Source organism: Drosophila elegans, unplaced genomic scaffold (genome assembly GCF_018152505.1).
Source record: "Drosophila elegans isolate 14027-0461.03 unplaced genomic scaffold, ASM1815250v1 contig_520, whole genome shotgun sequence".
NCBI classification, from domain to species: Eukaryota; Metazoa; Arthropoda; class Insecta; order Diptera; family Drosophilidae; genus Drosophila; species Drosophila elegans.
The window spans coordinates 3559685-3580990 of record NW_024545903.1 but is presented as its reverse complement, the minus strand read 5'-3'; the positions used below and the strand labels follow the sequence as shown (position 1 = coordinate 3580990).

Here is a 21306-nt window from a genome sequence, read left to right as displayed (position 1 = left end):
ACATCGATAGGACCGATATTTTAAAAACATTCATGACATCAATGTTGGTATCGATATTTTACCACCTCTCGCGGTGAATTTGCGTGCTTGTGTTGGGTTTGTGTTTTGCAGTGAAATGTTAGCAGAACGTCGAACTAACAGAAATGGACAGAGATGGATGGATACACATCGATAACTCTGCCAAATATCGATATGACCGATATTTTGAAAAAAAAAATCGATGACATCGATGTTGGCATCAATGTTTCCCATCTCTAGGCACGGTAAAATGCAAATAGATTAAAAATCCGAAAAAAACCGTGAAACAGAGGCTTAAAAACAACAGCGCAATTGTGGGTGGCATGATGTTATTGAGAATGCAGCCGGTGGACAAAAAAAATAATCAATTTCAATAAAAGTTGAGTGAAAACGCCAGAACTAAACACACTTAACAAGGAGAGAGCGGCAGCGGCTGCCAGAGAGCGTGTGTGAGAGAGTGAGAGAGAGAGTGCAAAGAGAGCGGCGAAGGAGAAAGAAAATAATCTCGTGGCAAAACGGCGAATAAGTTCACAAACAAAATTTACTTGATTTGAGAACGTTGTGCGTCTTTCCGTCTTTTCAAGCGGGCGCCAAACTCACTAAGGCAAATTCACAAACAAAAAATACATTAAAACGCAGTTTAAAAAAAAAACTTAAGTGTGTGTAAGTAGAAAAGTGATTTTCGAGTGGCGTGATAAACACACCGACACACACCTATACACGTGCCCCGTTGCCCTCTGCATTTGTGTCTGTGAGCAATTGTGCAGTTTTGTGAAAGTTTTGCGAAAGTTTTATCAATTAAAGCGCAACGTAGACTATCTAAAAAAAAAGTCTGAGCGTTCCGAGAACAAATAGATTTAGAATAGAAGGAAAAACGTGTTGACGCCAACGCAACATTTTATTTTATGCTGGTATTACGTGTGCGTTTGCGTGCGTGTGTGTGTGCGTGCGTTCTTATTGGCACAAAACGTCATTTTATATAATCAGTGATTTATTTCGATCCTGTGATCTGTTGGCTGATTTCTGTATTTTGTTCTGATAATCGTTGCATGTGCGCCCTATAAAAATTACGCCTTTGCCGTCTAGAACTGAGAATTAGGCTCCCTGAAAGAGGTAAGTCGCAGTTATTGTCAATCATCCGCGTCGGCCGGCTTCCTCTTTTTAAGGATGTCACGCCACCTTATCAATTTACCCAAGAAATTTAGTTTTCGAGGCCAGGAATCAACAATCCTCCTCTCTCTTGACCCGATTTAAATGTCCGGGTATTGGTGCTGCATTTTCCTTATGCAATTGGTTGCCATTGGCGGCCAGACTTATTTTGTTTGCTGTTTGTTTATTGATTTGTTTGGCTTTCGCCACTTGATTTCACAGTCGGACTTCCATAACTTGCGCCACCAATGTGCTTTTTTATTATATGTGTGTGTTCGAATTCGTTACCATTTGTTACAAATATTTTATATATGTACATATCATATTTTATACATATTTATTTGAATTTTTGGTTTTCGTTTAAGGCTAATTACAGTTCATACTTAATTTTTGCATACAAATCCGTACAAACGATTTTTTCTTATCTTTATAGCATGCAATTTTTCTTTTATCGAGCGAGACGCTCATAAAAATACAATAAATTACTATTTCTATCGAAAAGAAACTGTGTTGCTTTTAAAAATCAAAAATTTTTTTGCGCATACAAATTTCTTTAAATGCAATGCAGTACAGTAACAGTAAGTTGAAAAAATAAACAAATCTAAATGTTAATAAGTTACTAGGAATCTACTTCTGTATATAGTTTTTGAATCCTGAAATAGAAACCCTGTTTAAAGTTTTAGCACAAGAAATTAATTAAACTGTTAGTGTTCTATGGGAACCATAAAAAAGACCAAGGTTATATTACATTATTATTCGCTCTGCCTCGAAATAAGGTGTCGAAAAATATTACTTACATATACAAACTTCACTGTTATTTACGGACTGCCTTACCGTTATTTTTAACCTGTTAATTGCATTCTTTCCCAAGGCAGTTTAAATTCTAATTAAATGCGGTGGGGAGAGTCCCATTCCGTTTGAGACCTACGCACATAAACAAATTCTCTCACTCTCTGTTCGCTCTCTTTTGATGGATTTCCCCTTCTTGGCTTGCACGTGTAAATTTCTTGTAACGTGTGTTGCGCAAACTCGCTCCCCAGTCCTATATCTCTTCCCTCTCTCCCATTGGATATATCTCTCTCTTTGTCTCGGCTTGTTATACCAACTGAAAATCATGCGAGTTTTATCTTTGTGGGTGGAAGACGGGCGGTTTTCAGTTCGGGGTCATCGGTATGTGGCAGTGTGTGTGCCGTGTGTCATATGTTTTTAATACCTTGCAACCAGCTGAGCGATGGGTGGCGTGGGTGGGCGCTTAGTGGGCGGATTGCACTTTTCATGCCACGCTTTTGTTTCCAGGGCGCGGCTTCTGCTTTGGCCGGAAACGCGCCTCAGACATTTGAGGTGGAAGCACTTAATAATCGGAATATCGCTCACATAGCTGCCGGTAGTTATTTACTAGGCGGGTGCACATTCGGCCGTTCATCAAGCTGGAAGCTATTCTAAAGTTCAGCCGGAACAGATAGACAAGCGATAAGCGGGCTTACGTGCTTATTCCAAGTCAGTCGATTCTGGATGGGATGGATTGGCTATAGTAAAGGTAGGAACTAAATATGCTTATTCTGTCACAGCCATAATATTTAAAGAACTTTAAATGTAAAAATTGTCATTTGGTTTTTTAGAAAAATGTACAACGAATTACTCAGTCGAACTTTAGAATGATTTTGTTTAGAATGTTAAAAGGTCTTTTTGGTTTCTAAGGAACAATAGTAAAACTCCCTATTCATATTACCAATTTTAAAGATTAGAATTGATAAGTTTCATAAAGTAAAAGTTTTTTATTAGTTTGTATTTCAAGTAATTTTCTTTTAATTAAATTCAGCTCATTGAAATTTAATATTAGTCGCGTCACTCAATGAAACACCACCTGCACCGAATTTTCCCATACCAAAAATTTTCAACTCGTGGGCGAGCCGTGTTTGCCGGTCTCAGCTTTCATTCATGGCCAGACCGCCCAGTTTTCCGCCCATCTCGCATTGCTGTTGCGTTGCCTCATGTAAACAATTTGCTCTTTGACCTTTTCACACTTTGCCCCTGGCTCGCTGACTCTCTCTCTCCCGTGCTCTTCGCCCTGTTCACTACAGTAGACTCACACTCGCATTCAACCGGCTCTCTCAATTTCTGTCTCTCTCTTCGCCGCAATATTATTGTACTTTGTTTTAAGCTTCTTGGCAGCGGCAACATTTCCCCTGAAACTCATACGATTTTCAGCTGGTATAACGATGGAAAAACGTGCCACATTGCTTGCCGCTTGCCACCCAACCACCACACAGTGCCACCCAGCGCCGCCGTCCCTTTCGCCCAACGCCTCGTGACTTCTCCGACTGATACACTGACCAAAATGCTGGAATTTTTAAATTTATTATTCCAAAAAATTTTTGAAATTTCTTAAAAAAACTATAATACTTAAGAACTTCATTACTATTGCAATGATAATGATTTCTACAATTTATAATATATACGTTTTTTTAGACTTAAAAAAAGTAAATGCTATTGCTTAGTTACATAATTAAAAAAAAAAAGCCTTTCATTATTTTTAAATTTTCGATTCAAATTTTGTATTAAAAACGTTACAAAAAAGTTAATATGAACTTTGAGGCTTCTCTAGTATGCAGTTGTAAAGTTTAATATTTTTTTTTCTGTGTGGCTGCATTTGCTGATTCTTATTTCGCATCCCTATTTTCTTTATCGCACTGGGCGCAGAGACAAAAATAGTCACGCGATGTCTGGGCATCACCCCGCCCAGCTCCCTGGCCACAACCGCCCCTGTAACGACAATCTGTAATCGGCCTGTTGCCCAACCCCCGATTTGGCAGTTTGCCCGCAGCTTCAACAGCTTAACTTAACCGTTATTTTTCGGTTTGCCGATGCAACAGCTGCCGATTGTATTACATATCTCGCTTTATTCTTCTAACTGCAAATTCGTTTTTAAGCAGGGTACATTTAATTTGTTGTGACTGTTGTTGTGACCATAAATGTACCAATCATTAAAAAGTGAGTTATCTTTTGGTGTTTTTATTCACATTCTTAAAAAAATTATTTATGTACATATGTGTATATAACCAAATTAGATATAAAACTAGTTATAAATAATTTTGTTTTTTTATGTAAAATATTTGCCACACATTTCAAATAATAGAAAATATATTAAACCGCATATTATAATTTTCGATACAATTACTTTTCTTCGGCGGTAAGGCTGTTTTTCTTTACAATTTTTTTCATTTATTTATTAATATTTCGATTGGGAGCTATATGCTTTATTTTAATAATAAATAATATAATTTTAAAACAGAAAATTTTGTTTCATTTTGTTTTCCAGTCGTGCCGACTTATGAAATGACTTTAAAACTGAGAGACAAGTTTGCTTAGAAACGGACAGACGGACAGATTAAATATATTTTATAGGGTCGGAAATGTTTTTCACTGCGTTGCAAACTTCTGACTGAAACTACATATAATGCTTTCTGCAAGGGTTTAAAAACTATCTTTCTTAACGTTTTCTCAAAGTGCATTATTTCTCAAACTATGTCGTTAGCTTGATACTCGAAAATTGCTGCTTTTGTTCCCGTTTCTATTTCTGGTTGGCATGCCAGCGAATTTTTGTATCTCGTTTGCGGTTCAAAAAAAAGTTATATGTTTGGCAAGCGGCAGGTTTAGAAAACAAGTCGATTTGTATCTCAGTTATATTGGCAGTGGCTGAGGAAACGGGGGTTCTATAAAGAGATGACATGGAGTAAAGACCTATGTTCCTGGAGGCTTATAGCTCATTATAATCTTATCTAATGCGGCATCTCTAACCTTATTTTGTAAGAATATATGCTTACATATAATTTCTCAGACCTCTCAACCCAACTATAATTTTGTAATGTTTCTGATCAACCCCTCTGATCTAAGCCGCTGGATCGTATGGGCATTATTTGTGTTTGTTTTAGTCATGACTTTGGTAGATTTTCTAACCGGTTTTCGCGCAGTACCGCTTCGATTAAACCGGGCTTTTAGTTTGCCTCTACCACTGCCACTATTTCTTGCTCTCACGATCATTGTCAAAGTTTGTTTTCCTCTGGAAAATTTCACTCGAGCACGTGCTCTACTGTTGATGGTCACTCTAAAGATAAGTACTCGCCTGTCTAGGTCATTTATTTTAGCGCTACGCGGCTGCCTTACTTTCACACAGGCCCATTTACATATCTCGAGCATTCATGCGAAGTGAGCGAGTGCAAATGAGAGTCGATCGATCTTCTTTTCTCTCTGCGTGTGGGTGGTGTTGTTCTCTCCTTTCTCTCTTTCTCTTGCTCTGTGGCGGTAATCAAATTTATTTTCAGTTTGCCTCCAAAACACACCCACACACACGGTCACTCTGTTGTTTGTTTTGCATGTTTGTTACTCTTTCTCTGTGGCTGCTTTTCATTCAATGAAATATTCAACGCCCCGTGCAAATGATGTTCTCACTTGCTGATGCTGTTGCGGCCACACAGCAAATATTTTTTTTGTTTTTCATATCTTTCAAAAAGTTTCTAATGCAAAAGGTTTCAAAACATTTAATATGGAATTATGGTACTTATATTTCTTTCAAATGTGCATATCACTTTAATTGTCAAAAAACTAATTAATAGAAAAAACAAGTTGTTTAAAATAACTAAATTGAAATGAAAATTTATTTTTTTATATATCAGCACAATTTTGTTCTGTGTACAGCATTGTTGCTGTCGTTATTTCAATCTCGTTTGAACAATTTTACTCGTGTTTATGTGTGTACTGCGACTGCAAAAAAAAAGTATTTTTATTTTGGACTTTGACACAGTCATACGATGATTTTGTTACCCCATTATTCCTCAGAGACTGGCCGATCGAGGGAGCGGGATAGACGGACATATAGCAGACACTCACGTAACGCCGCCTCCATGGAAATAAATAAATCAAATAATGCACTTCCATTAAAATTTTGCGGGTAGAATAATGTCGCATTCTTACATTTTCACTTCTTTCCACCGCCCGCCCGTTTCAATATCAAGGCAATGTATTTCCCATAAAACCCGGCACCTTAACCAAAGTTCAAAAAATATTTATGCAAGCACGACAATTACCGCAATTGTAAACAGTGTAACAGCTGATCAGCAGAGAATAGACAGGTGGTCAAAACTAAAGCTGCGAAAGTGTTGCCCAAACAGAAAAGTTACAAGTTGAGTCACCTGTTTACCGGGTGCGCAACTTCTCAAAACAAAGTGAAATGTACCACATATTCGAAATACTTTGAAATACGAAAATGAAGTCCACGTTTAATGGACACGTTTTTGTCTGACGCATTTCTGATGACGTGTTCTTTATGAGTTTAGGTTTTCTCTTTGTTGCTATTCTATACAAATTAACGTTGAACGCTTTGCACCCGAATTTTGGCATTGCTTTGCGATTTCGTAATGTCTCAGTTTGGAGCAAAAAACGATCTTGGATTTTAATTGTGCTCAGCAAAAGTAACAGCTTACAATCGACAGCACATATGTAAGTGTTTTCAAGTTCGAGGTCTGGTCTAGTTCATATTCGTTATTTTCTCTGATTTAATCAAGCGTTACGTGTTCATTTGTTCAATGCTTTTCAACCGGCTACAGTCTGTCGTGCAATGTACGTAAATACTAATAGCAATCAATTCCGAATCGGAAAGAGTTTGTGTAATGTAGCACCACAGCCGTTGGAAAAACAGTTACGAGAACCTACATACCTTTGTCAGTTGTAATTAATGCAAGGTTTCTGCCTTTGTTATAATAGAAGCAATTAAACGAGTTTCACCCTAACATTACAAACTTGTAACCTGCACTTGGTTGAATGCTGGCTGTATTTTTAATTCTGACTAAGTGTAAGTGGAAGACTTTAAATATAAATTTGGTATACATGTGAGTTTTTAAACGCTTAAGATTATCAACTTATTTTTATATGACTGTAGCTCTCCAAAAATAATTTGTTTATTTGCTGAAACTCATTTCCAAATTGTATTTTAACCGAACCATAAAGCTTATCAGTAAATGTATTTTTATTGAACCGTAATATTCTTAACACCCGTTTTTTATGGGTAAAATTACTGTTTACCTGTCAAAATTCTAATTTTAAATATTGTATTTTAACGCTGCGATTAAGTGTACCGAAACGCTCATTTGCCAAATGGCCTTTCTTTATTGGATCGTAACATATACAAATAGAACTTTTATAAATAAATACCTTCCGAAATTGTTATTTCAGAAATTTAATTTCAACGGTATAAATTCCATTTTAAATTCAGGCCTAATCGCAATCTGTTTGCGCTCACCGCAAGTGTTGATGATTTCTAAAAAGTTATTTGATGGCTTTTGACCTTTGTACCGGTTAAAGTGCTTGTTGTAAGAAATTACGCATACGCCGCGTGTGTGCGTTATCTAACCCCCAAGGTTTACGAATCGGATCTGATTCAATCCGTTCTCAGAGCAGTGTTTATTTGGGCACAACCACCATAATTTTTTCACATGTGCGACATGGCACATTGTTGACCAGAGGGGCGGTGTTGGGGGCGTGTCGCGTCCAAAGTACGGATTACAGTAATCACAGGCTTAATGCGCACAATTTCCTTATTGTTTTTGACCGGACCATGATTACTTAGTTAGGCACAACACTCGGCATAACCTTTGCCTCCAACACGCCAATCTCCATGTTCTCGTTTTATACGTACGTCTCTTTCTGTGTACTTTGAGATACATCTTTGACCCGAGGCTCAAGTTCGGATTGGCACATTGGTGATCTGTGGAAATGTTTATACTCGACTCATGGATATGCAACGCTAAACGATTTCAAATTTTCATTTAATTTTCATTCATTAACCTACAACGGCAGCTAAACAACTTTCGCCTATGCTTGCGCTACACGATGACTCTGAATCTTGTACAGTGGTTGTCGAAGCACTTATTTAAAACAAATTTAAGTGTTATTCTCAAACCTTTAAATTTCATTTTGGGGTTAGCTAAGTTAAAAGTTACTTTTTGAAATAAACTTCGTTTTGATTATTTTTATGGATACGTTGACACTAAAATCTTGATTTCTGCCCTGTTTAAATAGCTACAAAACCATGAGTAGTTAAGATATCCTTATTAAATGTTTTGCTTTCTTTAGATTCCCAATTTTAAGTAATTCTAAAGAAAATATTGCTAAGAATAACATGGTTTGCTCTATTAAACCATGTTTTACCCACAGTGCCAATTGTTTTGCTAACTGTCTTTTTTGTTTGCATATATTTAAATGTCGAACTGTGTTGTTTTCGCACTCTACGTTGTGCTTTCATATTCTCTTTCTTCGCAAACAAAACACGTATTCACAATGTTTACGGTTTCGACTCTGCTCCTCCGAGTTTTAACCATATGTCAGAGGTACGAGGGATAACCGAGCAAAAGATCTGTATTTTGGGGGCAGTTCAATGCACTCCACCGAAGTCGACTGAAACAAAGTTTCTCATTTGCATATGCTTTTATATCACTCGCATATCACATGATTTTTATGTTTTGAGCGATTGCATAAGAAGCGAACTTTGGCCGCCTTGGAATGGAATGCTCTTCGTTGTTTATCAGTGACGGCAGATTCTAAGGAACCCAGTTGATATCGGCTTTCAGAGCGGATAAACCTTGGTCTGGCGGACTTTGGCCCCTTGCCTTCAACATTTGCTAATAACTAAAAGCGCGAAGGTGTTTCTTTTGTAAATTGTGTAAATTAATGCCAAAGAATTCGACTAGTTCCAATTGATGTCCCCGACCTATGCCAATGTTTCTCTATCTTTTCTAATGGGCGGAATGAGAAAGAGAGAGAGTGCCAGTGAGGGCTAGAGAATCCGGTTATGCAATCACTCTCTTGCTTTTTCTATTTAAACTGTCTGTCTAATTTTAATGTTAGTCTATATATATTATTTTCTCTGTTGATACTATTTCTAATCGTTCTCTATATTCTTGTTATCAACATTTTGATTTTCTGGCAATCATCCAGTATAGCAGAACAATAAAAAATAACTTGTTTGGGCTTTGATTATAATATTTATGAAAGCCAGAACTAATGGTGCCTAATTGAAAAAGATTTTTACGCAATTTGATTATTTTTATCTATTTTGAGAACGCAAACGGGAAATTACTTTTTGTAGAAAAATGGTATTAAAAGATAGCAGTGATTATATTTTGTTTTGTTAAGTATCTTTTGTTATTATGTCATCACACTCTTTTGGTTGCGGTTATATGCAAATATGCAGATTTGGACGCTTTCTTTGTTACTCGTACTTTCCCCATTCTGTTGTCTTATCTCATTCTCACAACATAAATGCATATATTCGTTCTCTTTCCGGTTGCAGGTGAAAACAACAAACAGAACCACATCTAAAGAGGGACCTGAAATCATCGTTTAATTGTTGCATCCATTGTTTGTTCGTCCTTGCCATATATCAGAGCAAAGCTCCTTTGGAGGATATCCCCTAAAAAGAGAGCGTCACTCCTCTCGCACCTCACCAATTTCCACCACCCATCAAGATAACCCATTGAAATCGGACATCGGACAAAGAAAAACAAGCGGCAAGATGTTTATCGAAGACGATGCGCAGTAAGTAAATACACATTATTAAATAATATCTGTTTAAATATATGCTCGCTTTTCTTGTATTCCATGAGTACATATGTATGTATATCATTTAGTGTTGACTTTATGGTTATGGATCTTTGTTACATTTACAGGGATTTTATTCAAACATAGAACTAATTGTTGGCTAATAATAATAATAGAGTTTTTTTTTTATTCATTTACATTATTTAATCAAAAAAATCAGACCTAAAATCCCGAAAAAAGCTCATTGGTTTGGGAACTTGACGTCATGTCCACTTGCGCAATGCAAGTTCAAGGCTATCGTTCAATTTGCTTATCAGGGCAGCACTCATACATGATGTCTTTATCAAGTGTGCAGTCTTTAACTACAATTTGCACTACGGATTATAAAAAGTGCCACACGCTACGATCGCTCACATATAACAATTGCCATGTTCTATATACGTTTATATATAAGATTAAATGCCAATCTCAGCATGATTTGGCTCCTAAGATAACTAGCTTCTAGCTGAGTTCTATTCTCGTAACTGGTTTTAAAACTAATCCATCGACGAGCGATAAACAATTATAGATGAACAAAATTCCTAATTAAGTTGCCGGGCATTATTTTAATATTAAAATTCTACCATTTTAATTAAATTAGCATTGCGATAACAAGTTTATCTAGTGTCCTGGTGTCTAGCGATCAAATTTTAATGAGAAAACAAAATTTTAAATATATTTGGCATGAGCTATTTTTTCTTTATGCAATTATAAATAAAGTGATAAAAAGTTGGCATAATGGCGGAAGTTTTTATGGAATTGCAAAGAAAGTGAGATTGCCGACAATTTATTGTGAGGATATTTTTGGGTGTCGATAAGTACAAAAATAAAATAGAGATAAGAATGTGAAAAAAACGTAGTTTTCTAATAACAATGAATTCAAAGCAGATAAGCAAGTGAAGAAAACCTTAGTTTACTAATAACAATGAAATCAAAGTATTTATATAAAATTCTAATGCAGTTCGCTTCGTTTATTAGGCCAATATTATGTGAATTTTTTCACATTATAAAGATTACTCGATGATTAATGAAGTATGTATTGCTATTACCCAGCAGTGAAAAGTTGGACTGGGTCTGGAGAAAAAATACTTTGCTGATGGACTAAAAGTAATAGATTAAATTTGCCGATATTAGTCAAAGAAGTTGAAAAGGATAGTCACAAGATTTAGTTAATTTTGTTACCCCTCTGTCACATTTGTGCTTCGAAGCTCCTTAAATAACAACAATGTAAAGATTAAGGAGCTGAAATATAATAATATATACCAGACATGCACTTTAGTTTTTTTTTTTCATTTTAATAACCAATTAGTCGGGCCCCTTAAGGGTGAGATACTGCAATCTCAAGCTGATAATAAGCCAAACACCTCCAGTGCTCTCCACTTGTTATCGCCCGTTCGAAAAGCGTTTTCTGAGCACCGAGATTCGATTCGAACTGAGCGTGAGAGTGTCTAACCCTTTCCGCTTTCGGACTTTCAAGACTTGCTAACAGTGGCAGCAGCAGCAGGTGGTGATATCAGTTGGTTTTCCGCTTGCGACGGCGCTACAACGTGTGGGTGGGTGCAATGTGAGAATCGTTCGAGTAACCAACCAACCAACCGGGCGTATACGTGATGAGACGGGGAAACCAATAGTTTATGCCTGCTGAAATTTACATACCAATTGGTCACTAATTTGTATATTTTATTGCCTTTCTAGAATGGACAGCTTCTGGGTGCAGAGCGCAATTGGCGCGATCAAGGCGATCGCCTTCATGTACGATATCATCACGCTCCCTGTGTACCTGGTTATGCAGAAGCCCTGGAAACGCCGGCAGGACTCTCGTCGAGTAAAGGTAAGCGTGCTGACAGGATGCCAACAAACTTTAATAGCTGAAAAAAAAAAAACAAAATGGAAAAAAGCCACTTAATTACACCCGGCCAATCAGTGCCCTGACTATAACTATCTCTAGAATCGTATAACTGAAATACTTTCGACTTTGCACTGGCCGTTCCAAAGTGCAGGGACCTGACAACTTAGCTACAATCGCATGCTTTAGTTTCGTATATATTTATTTGAAAACTGCACCCTTGCTTATCAATTCTATTTAGGTTTTCCCAGATTTAGTTTCTTTCCTGTGAAACTTACTTCGGGCAGTTGTCGTTTTTGTTTGATTTCTATTTTTTATAATCTTTGTAATCTATGTGCATGACGACTTTTGATTTATTGACCAGGTCCACTTTTTCCACTATCTATGTGTCTTTATCAGAGATTCGCTTTTTTATGAGACAATTAGCCGAAGCGATTTCCTTGCTTTCGTTTTGCTTTATTAATTCGCGTATGTTAGGACACCCAATCATGGCTGTGTACGATAAGTGCACAGGTTGACAGGCCATATAGACTGTGCAGGTGGTCCTGATAAGAGAGTCGCGCGGCCCAAAAAAATAACAATTATTGTGTATCCCCCAAATAATCAGGAAACTCGGCTGTACAATTGCTATTCACCCTTATTGACTCACTCTGAAAATTTAAAAAATATTTACTGATAAAATTCCATGGAATATATACAAATGTAGGCTATAAAAGACTTATCTGTCAGTGCGAAAATGATATACATATTTCCAAATGAGAGTTAACTTATAACACATTCCCCTGGAAGATAAATTGTTCAACTCGATACTAGCTGTATTTTCTAAAAGCTGCAAGTATGGAATTCAAAAGCTGGTTCTCGCAGCCTTTCGTTAAAGCCGATGACGAAGAAACTGAGTTAGTCGATCCACAAGAAGCCCTAAGAGCAAAATGCGAAGCTAAAGATCATATTCAGTCTTTGTACAAGAAGTATCAAGAGTGCAATGATCGTGTAAATGGCCGAACCAAAACAACTGAAACATGCGTGGAGGAATTGTTTGACTTCGTTACTGAATTGGATCATTGCGTTGCTCACACTCTTTTCTCAAAGCTTAAGTAAAAACTTCAAAATTAGCAATTAAATAAAGGAACTTCTTATGCAGCGTGTTTTAACACAATAAATCAGAATAAATACATTTTTTCCAGCTACAGCTTGTTAAGGAAAAGCACCAGCTGAGAAATGTCTCTATCTAATTTTTACTATCTAAATGGAACGCTTTCAGTCGGCTGATAAGGTTTATGTATTTTTGTTATGCCAACGTCGGGAACTAAAACCGCTTGCTTCATAAATTTGTGTGCAACTTGCTATAAACTCTATAAACTTTAAAATAATGTGCATTGCTTTAAGTCAAATCATAAATAAGAAATGTACAGTGCGTTAGGGATCAGGAAATCTTTATCCGTTACTATGGCTAAACTAGCTTTTCATCGCATATCTCAACTCCTACTTCCCCTACAGGCCAAGCCCATTAACCAGAAAATGTTGGTCGATGAGTCCAAGTACGCGCCGGATGACATTGAGGTTTAACTTTTGCAAATGTGTTTTTAATAGTTTAATAATACTATTTGTTTTGGAACATACACACATGACACACATGACACACAGACACATTGGGGCACCCCCATACCCCGCACACATGAACATAGCACACGCACAATACACGTTCCAAGGACTGGTGATCGTACCCAGAGTTAAATTCCCTGTTTGGAGAACCTTTTTGGTGTTGGTCAACGAAACATGATCTCCTGAGCTATGGCCCTCACCTCCTCAACAAACCCTCGAAAACTGACATGTCTGTTATCTCTCTGTCGACTTTACTTTGTGGTCCCTCCCCTAATCTAGCGTTTATTTGAATAGCCACCTCTGACACAACAACGAAGTAATCGCCACGATTTTGCACATTTTCCAGGCAAAGATCGTGAAGAACGATGACAATGAGCTAACCTACCGGACTACGGATCCACCGCGTGATGTCCACGTGAAGATGCTGCAGGAGAACATCGACACGCTGGAGAAGGTCTTCAACTATGTGGCCAAGACGTACACGTCGAAGCGCTGTCTGGGCACGCGCCAGATCCTCAGCGAGGAGGATGAGGTGCAGCAGAACGGACGTATCTTCAAGAAGTACAACCTGGGCGACTACAAGTGGAAGACTTTCACGGAGGCGGAGCGCACGGCGGCCAACTTCGGACGCGGTCTGCGAGAACTGGGACAGAAGCCGCGCGAGAATATCGTCATCTTTGCCGAGACGCGGGCCGAATGGATGATGGCCGCCCACGGATGCTTCAAACAGGCAATGCCCATTGTCACCGTCTATGCCACACTAGGCGACGATGGAGTCGCCCACTGTAAGTACATTGCACACGGCATTCATATATGTTCGCCCCCGAAATAACATTCGAATCTGTCGCTAGGCATCACCGAAACGGAAGTCACCACGGTTATCACCTCGCACGATCTGCTGCCCAAGTTCAAGACTCTGCTGGACAAGTGCCCGCTGGTGAAGAACATTATCTATATCGAGGATCAGCTGCAAAAGACGGAAACCAATGGCTTCAAGGACGGCGTCAAGATCTTGCCCTTCAGCCAGGTTGTCAAGACCGGACAGGAAAGCAAATTCGGTACGTTTTAAGAGGGTGCTAAAATGAGGATTTATTCTACTCTCGATCAAACGATAAATTTGCTAGCCATTGAGCAATGAGATTCACACCGAAAAGGTGGTTGTCTTGTGATGTTTACCATCAACATTCTCCATATGCCCCTCAGGCTTTGTATTGGATGTTGAGGGCTCGACTTCATCAACTACATTACTTTTCGATTCGAGCTCTTCAGTGGCATTTTTCTCGACTACTTCATCGTCACTTTCTGAGTCGCCTAGCCTGAATTCTGGTTTAGCCGTTTGGCTGCAATAGCGCCATCTGTAAAAGGGCAGTATATATCAACAGATTTCTTAGTGATTAACTTTGCTCACCTCATGTCAGTGCTGGAAAAATCGACAGGCTGCAACAGGATTGGCTGCGCTCGGTCAAAAAACTCGTTCACAAGGCTGGAACCTGGCTCTACGTTTAAGAATTCTGCTTTAGCCTCAATCTGAATACCTTCTGATATTTTCTCGCCATCTCCTCCTTGTTTGAAGGCATATGATCGATATGCCCGGTAAACGAGTACGCCGCAGTAAGCTCCAAAAAGAGTGAAAAATACAAAGCAGCTTTTCGGTTTTCCTAATGTGGTGCCTAGTAAAGCATTGCACTGTTGCACGCAAGTCAACGGCGTCAGGGTGATATACTCCTCCAGGACATCTGCCATTCTGAATCGTGTCTTGGTACTAAAATCTTTACCCTACGCAATTTTGAAACAATTTGTTTTGTATGCCAAGTGTTTTCGGTACTTATTTGAAACTTCACTAAACGTGACAAAATAAGAGTAGCATGCTCTATGCTCTTTAAACATTTTAGTATAAATTATAAGGGTATTTCTATAAAAACCCATTTTTACCATTTCCTTTCTTTTCTGTTCTACAGAGAACGTGCCACCCAAGGGCGATGACATTGCCATCATCATGTACACTTCAGGCTCCACCGGCACACCAAAGGGCGTCCTTCTGTCCCACAAGAACTGCATTGCCACGATGAAGGGCTTCGTTGACATGGTTCCCATCTATCCGGATGATGTTCTGATCGGATTCCTGCCCCTGGCGCACGTTTTTGAACTGGTTGCTGAGAGTGTGTGCCTGATGACCGGCGTGCCCATCGGTTACTCGACCCCGTTGACCCTGATCGACACTAGCAGCAAGATAAAACGCGGATGCAAGGGTGACGCCACCGTGCTGAAACCCACCTGCATGACTTCGGTGCCGCTGATACTCGATCGCATCTCTAAGGGCATTAACGATAAGGTCAACTCGGGCTCGGCGTTCAGGAAATCGCTCTTCAAATTCCTCTACCAGTACAAAGTCAAGTGGGTGCAGCGTGGCTACAAGACGCCGCTAATTGACAAGTAAGAAGAGTGCACTTATCAGGGCCTTGAGTTAATTGCTAAGCTCTTAATTCATTTACAGATTGGTCTTCAAGAAGGTGGCAAAGCTGATGGGCGGCAAGGTGCGCATCATTATGTCCGGTGGAGCGCCTCTATCCTCAGACACCCATGAGCAAATCAAGACCTGTCTGTGCTTGGAGTTGATCCAGGGCTATGGCCTCACGGAAACCACGTCCGGAGCCACAGTAATGGATTGTAAGTGATTGAAGATCAAGCTTACGTATCGATTCAAGTAACTTACTCCATTGTCCAAAAAAAGATCGCGATATGACCTATGGACGCACTGGAGGACCCCTGACTGTCTGCGACATCCGTCTGGTCAACTGGGAAGAGGGCAACTACCGCGTGACAAATAGGCCTTATCCCCAGGGCGAGGTCCTCATTGGAGGCGATTGTGTGTCCCAGGGCTATTACAAGTTGCCTGGCAAGACAAACGAAGATTTCTTCGAGGAGGACGGACGAAGATGGTTCAAAACCGGCGACATTGGCGAAATTCACGCTGATGGCGTACTTAAGATTATTGGTAGGTTTTCCAACCGTATTCATATTCAAGAAATCGATTTTTGACATCCCACCCTCTGCAGATCGCAAGAAGGATCTGGTTAAGCTGCAGGCCGGCGAATATGTCTCTCTGGGCAAGGTTGAATCTGAGTTGAAGACGTGTGGAATTATCGAGAACATTTGCGTATATGGAGACCCCACTAAGCAGTTCACCGTGGCGCTGGTCGTGCCCAACCAGAAGCATTTGGAGGAGCTGGCCGAAAAACATGGACTGGGAGACAAGACCTACGAAGAGCTGTGCTCATCGCCCGTCATTGAGAAGGCTATACTCAAGGAGATTGCCGAACATGCGCGGAAATGTAAGTTGCGATAAAGATTTAAATATTGTCGAAGTTTTCTAAAATTGCAATTGTTAATCTTGCAGGCAAATTGCAAAAGTTTGAGGTGCCCGCCGCCATCACATTGTGCAAGGAAGTCTGGTCTCCGGACATGGGACTGGTGACGGCCGCCTTTAAGCTGAAGCGCAAGGATATCCAGGATAGATATCAGCATGATATTAACCGCATGTACGCCTCATGAAAGTCAATGTACTAAAACAGGAGTAGCAGATGCAGCAACGACAACAACACGGAGACAACTACATTAGTGGAGCAGCAGCAATGAAGCTAGTGTGTACTAATGGCGATTTAGTAGCACCTTACACGGCATTAGCATGCATACCAAATCCAAAACCAAACTAGCCTAAGTCCTAAAAGATCTGAAAGCCGAGCAAAACATTCGAGAAAACGCTTGATCACATTGTGCATGTAAAGACAGAATGTTCTCATTTACCAATTGTTTGCCAGAATTTTAAAAATTACTCGTTTCTCATCCTAATAAATAAAGTTTGTTGAAGTTTTGTTGGTAGACAGCTGCAGCTGGGTTTGGTTTGGAAGTGCGCTGTGTATGTGCTTAGAATGCTGTTGATCAGATTGACAATGATAAAGATAAAGATAATGAGAATGAATATTGTATACTGTACAGTTTTCGGTTTTTAGTACATTTTGTGGCAAATGAATATTGCATAAACAATACTTATTTTTATAGTAAGCTTAAGTGGTTGCCTATTAATTATGTACATACGATATATACACACAAATATATAAATGAATATATGTGTATAATTTATATAATATTTAGTGTACTTCTCTATGCTAAGTTTAATGTATGGAAATCTTGAAGGAATGAAATGTTAAAAGCTGAAAAGAAATCGACTTGATTATGAATTAAAAGCACGAACTAAGAAGTGAAAAATGAGAATTTTCCTGGCAAAATGCTTCTTTTTGGCGTGAAAGAAATGCATCTAAACACAAATGGAACCATCCAAAAATTATATTTAATTACACAAAGGCGAAAAAAGGTTACAAATGGCATATGTAATATATATTTTAGCTCAATTTAGTTAAAGGAAAAGAGGAAAATCCACATCAAATGAATTTTATTAAAAATATTATGTAAACACACATAACGAGAAAAGTCAAAATTAAAATGCAACAAATGAAAGACTTAGTACTAAAATATAAAAAACAATGAAAACCAATAAAGGGCCAACATTAATGCCTAAATTAAAAAACATTTGTTTTAGATGTGCAAGAACTTTTTGAATAAATTGTAGTCATATTTTTAGTTAAACTATGTATATTTAGGAAACGTTTAGCAATTTTTTGTGGGAAACGTTGCGTTTCTTTAAAATAAAATTCAACTGAAAAAAAACACATTTTTAATTCCTGTATAAATTGCGAAGGAAGCAGTAGCAGTGTTCTCCTCCTATCTTCAAAACTGAAACACAACACTTATCACACTGATCAAATACATTATTGTAACAAAAACGAAATGAGTTACAACTAAATAATGAATTAAGACAATTATTAAAGATAAGTACCACTGCATTACTATATTTTTGATCATATGAAATACTGGATAAATAAATAAATGAAACAATTTTTAGTTTTCATCGAGCAGCAACATGGATCTTATTTTGGAAATGGGAACGTTTGAATTTTTGAACGCAAATGTATCGATTTTTTTCTTAAATATCGAAATGCTTGTGCTATCGATCAGTGGTCAGTATATCAAAGTTTTCCACTAAGAACTTTTCATGGGGCAAGAGCTTTCGGCTAGATCAACTGGCAAAGAAACTTATTGGCGTTTGGGCTAGAATCCGTCACTGTCAGGATGGCCGAGTGGTCTAAGGCGCTGCGTTCAGGTCGCAGTCTACTCTGTAGGCGTGGGTTCGAATCCCACTTCTGACAAGACTTTTTTTTTGTATCTTTTATTTATTTATACTTCTGACCGCAGTTCACTTAAATTAATTATTTGCATATATTGCCAGCTCCTTGGTCGCCGTTAATTGCACTGTGCAAAGAGCTCGGCAGATTCGCTCAGCCGCATTAATTTGCTTGAGCCTTTGACTTGTTCGCTCGCACTTGTTTGCCAATGTAAATGACACAATTAACACGCCTGGCTGCATTCCACTTGCTGCAGTGTTTACTGTAGTTTCGTTGCCTCACTGTGCCGTGTCTGTTTGCTACAGTGTCTCTGTTTGTTTTCTCCCATACGACGTTGTGTTTTTTAAAACGGTTGAATAGCAAGGAATTGTTAATGACCAGCTGAATTTTCGTTGTTGTATAATAAAAGTTAAGACATCCTCACAAACTACCATAGGTACTATAGAAAATGTGATTTTTCCTCAATTATTTTTTTGTTTTTATGTTATTAGCTGCCAGGGCCATGAACTTTACATTTTAGATGAAAAAATTGTGAGTATTTTATGGAAACTTCATTTACACAAATATTACGTTATTATTGTAATGCTTTCTTTAAAGGGGTTTCTTAAGTATTTGGGATTTTTAAGAAATTGTTGTTTCTTTTGGGGCTTGACAGGATATATGTGGTGGTGAAAAAGCGTTCTAGAAAATGATAAATAGTTAAAATAACAAAGCTTTACTATTTGGAAAGTTAATAGTTGAACAACCCTACCAAGTAACAATAAAATAAATAAAAACATTCTGTAATTTAAATGCATATTTATTCACTTCAGTCAGTTTTTCAGTTTTATAAAGTATGTAAGCGTTTAATACCTTTGGGCGTTCGGGTGAAGCCCAGACATTCTGAAGTGTCCGCCAGTGCTGCTGCCAACGACATTCACTAATGCAACAAATAAATTATAAACACAAGTGTACTACATCTTGCTGGCGGAAAAGAGATTATTCGGCAGTATTTTGGGGTCAAAGCTGCAACCTGAGTGAAAATAAGTTTTTTATAGAAAACTCTTCTGAGAATATATCTTTCCTCGGACACTTTTTGTGGTAGATGAAATACCGAATTTTTTTGTGCATGCAACTCATGGATTGCAGAAAACAAAATGAGAATTTCCACCACAAAACAGGGACTACCCAGCAGAGGGTATTCTGAATTCTGAGACTTAAGCTGTATGCAATGACACTAATAAAATTAATAGACCATGTCAGATTGACAGAGTGGGTAGGGAATATGGAGCAGTGCATTCCGCATTCGTACTCATACGTTACGCTCAATGGATTTTGGATGACAGACTGTCTCAGGGGAGGGCGAGAAGTTGCAGATAAAAACGTCAACAACAAAGCTGGCTTTCAAGGAACGCATCGATTTTAGTGCCTTCAAATAGGTCAACAAACGCATTAGCGAACTAAATGGACCAAATTTGTGATATTGAATATATTATTTTATTTTATTAAATATTTATTCAGTTTATTTTAGAATTTACTGAAGCATAAAATAATTTGTAAAATAAATATTTTCAATATGTAAAAAAAGAGAACTTTAATACAGTTGAGGATATTTCAGAAAAGTTGTACAATTAATCAGACTGGTTGAAATAAAAGAAAGATATTGGAAATGCATTTCAAACAGATCCGAAACCAAACTGAAACGCTCTCAATACATATATGCATCTGCAACTAAAATTGCAAATAGAAATGTATCCACAAGTGGAACTGCAGCTGTGTCATTTGCATATACTGCGTGACTCTGAGTTTTCCTCTGTTTGATGCAGTTTTCAAAACGAAACTTGGTCCAATGGGAGGGCTTTGACCTCTCATGCTGAAATTGTTTGTGATGTCCTCCCAACTCGGACTTGCGTTACATCTCTATGAGACATGAGATTCGAAAAATGTTCAGTGCACTGACTGCGTTTTATTGGCTTGCAGCATTTGAAGACTTATCTCTTCTTGGTTATTTACCTAGTCATTTTTGTAATCTCCATACTTTTGCCCGGCTCTCCATTTCCGCCCGGGTCTTGTCGAACATGTCCGCCCGATATGGCGTCTGATTTCCGCTCTGCGCTTCAGCGAACAGCGGACGATGGACTGGGATTGACAACCCGTCTACGTCAGTGGGCGGTTCCTGTGTCCTTCGAAGTGAAAGTTGTGCCCTACTCTCGACTTTCCCCGTCGCCCACTTTTCAGTTACTTTCGATGGCATTGAAAGCACACATAAAGTGTAGTCGGTCTCGATTTTACGCTTATAAACATAAGTTTATTTTCTGTCTTTAATCATTAGAGGGGCTATGATTGAAAATGATTTCGATTCGATTTTGACTATTTTTAAAGCTCTCGCGTATCAAAATCTTATACAAATTAACTATAATTGAAATTATAAAACTCCAGTATTAGTACAAAATAAAAATAAAAACGTATTTAAAATAAACTCTTAATGAAACGAATTTATTATATAACTTAGTCAAAAATGCGTTGGTCAATTGTGTGAAGGCTATTCTCTAAGATAAAGAGTATTGAAAAAATCTCCACAAAAATAAAAAGTGTTTTAATTGGCCTGTTATGCCTAGCATTTAGCTTAATCGTTTGAAAATTTAACCAGGATTTAAGCTTTAAAACGGATGTGCGAGGAGGTACTTATATTCATTCAATGGTGTCAATTTGTGCAATTGGCTTATTTGTGTTTGAATGCACACAATCAAGAGTTATGAAGTCAATGGCAAAAATTGGGTATTTTGCATTTGTATTGATAAAGTTGATCAAATTATTTCTGAGGTTTATTCTTTGCTTTCC

General features: G+C 38.2%; 3 protein-coding genes, 1 long non-coding RNA gene and 1 other non-coding gene across 10 annotated transcripts; 3 read left to right on the top strand and 2 right to left on the bottom strand.

Moving 5' to 3' along the window:
- The first annotated feature begins 319 nt into the window (after positions 1–319).
- Positions 320–17512, top strand: LOC108145451 (long-chain-fatty-acid--CoA ligase 3). 5 transcript variants are annotated; one of them, XM_017270892.2, is made up of 11 exons: positions 320–681; positions 1105–1131; positions 9512–9756; positions 11494–11629; positions 13593–14031; positions 14098–14304; positions 15205–15679; positions 15741–15913; positions 15978–16241; positions 16303–16578; positions 16644–17512. In XM_017270892.2, the coding sequence occupies exons 3-11, from the start codon at positions 9734–9736 to the stop codon at positions 16796–16798; spliced, it is 2148 nt and encodes a 715-aa protein (XP_017126381.1). In that variant the 5' UTR covers positions 320–681; positions 1105–1131; positions 9512–9733; the 3' UTR covers positions 16799–17512. The 5 variants fall into 5 exon arrangements, with proteins under 5 accessions (XP_017126381.1, XP_017126382.1, XP_017126380.1 ...); XM_017270893.2 differs by lacking the exon at positions 1105–1131; XM_017270891.2 differs by lacking the exon at positions 320–681 and having other exon boundaries at positions 731–1131.
- LOC108145454 lies at positions 5717–6271 on the bottom strand. 2 transcript variants are annotated; one of them, XR_005977769.1, is made up of 3 exons: positions 6139–6271; positions 5989–6064; positions 5717–5928 (listed from the first exon to the last, which is right to left on the bottom strand). It is a non-coding gene; the product is annotated as an uncharacterized LOC108145454 (long non-coding RNA). The 2 variants fall into 2 exon arrangements; XR_005977768.1 differs by having other exon boundaries at positions 5989–6271.
- On the top strand, positions 11662–13566 carry LOC108145453 (cytochrome b-c1 complex subunit 6, mitochondrial). Its single transcript, XM_017270897.2, has one exon. The coding sequence runs from the start codon at positions 12482–12484 to the stop codon at positions 12740–12742; it is 261 nt and encodes an 86-aa protein (XP_017126386.1). The 5' UTR covers positions 11662–12481; the 3' UTR covers positions 12743–13566.
- Positions 14310–15110, bottom strand: LOC108145452. Its single transcript, XM_017270896.2, has 2 exons — positions 14655–15110; positions 14310–14601 (listed from the first exon to the last, which is right to left on the bottom strand). Exons 1-2 carry the CDS (start codon positions 14987–14989, stop codon positions 14388–14390), a joined length of 549 nt encoding a protein of 182 aa, XP_017126385.1. The 5' UTR covers positions 14990–15110; the 3' UTR covers positions 14310–14387.
- Positions 17513–18427: 915 nt separating the features above from the next.
- On the top strand, positions 18428–18510 carry Trnal-cag. Its single transcript has one exon. It is a non-coding gene; the product is annotated as a tRNA-Leu (tRNA).
- The last annotated feature ends 2796 nt before the right edge of the window (positions 18511–21306 follow it).

What these genes read in the sequence shown, in the direction of transcription:
- LOC108145451 (XM_017270893.2), top strand. Translation starts at nt 9,734, where the DNA reads ATGTTTATCGAAGACGATGCGCA. An exon ending in TTTATCGAAGACGATGCGCA is followed by an intron (nt 9,757 to 11,493) that starts GTAAGTAAATAC and finishes TTGCCTTTCTAG; the next exon opens with AATGGACAGCTTCTGGGTGC. An exon ending in CGGACAGGAAAGCAAATTCG is followed by an intron (nt 14,305 to 15,204) that starts GTACGTTTTAAG and finishes TCTGTTCTACAG; the next exon opens with AGAACGTGCCACCCAAGGGC.
- LOC108145453 (XM_017270897.2), top strand. Translation starts at nt 12,482, where the DNA reads ATGGAATTCAAAAGCTGGTTCTCGCAGCCTTTCGTTAAAGCCGATGAC.
- LOC108145452 (XM_017270896.2), bottom strand. Translation starts at nt 14,989, where the DNA reads ATGGCAGATGTCCTGGAGGAGTATATCACCCTGACGCCGTTGACTTGC. An exon ending in TTTTCCAGCACTGACATGAG is followed by an intron (nt 14,602 to 14,654) that starts GTGAGCAAAGTT and finishes GCCCTTTTACAG; the next exon opens with ATGGCGCTATTGCAGCCAAA.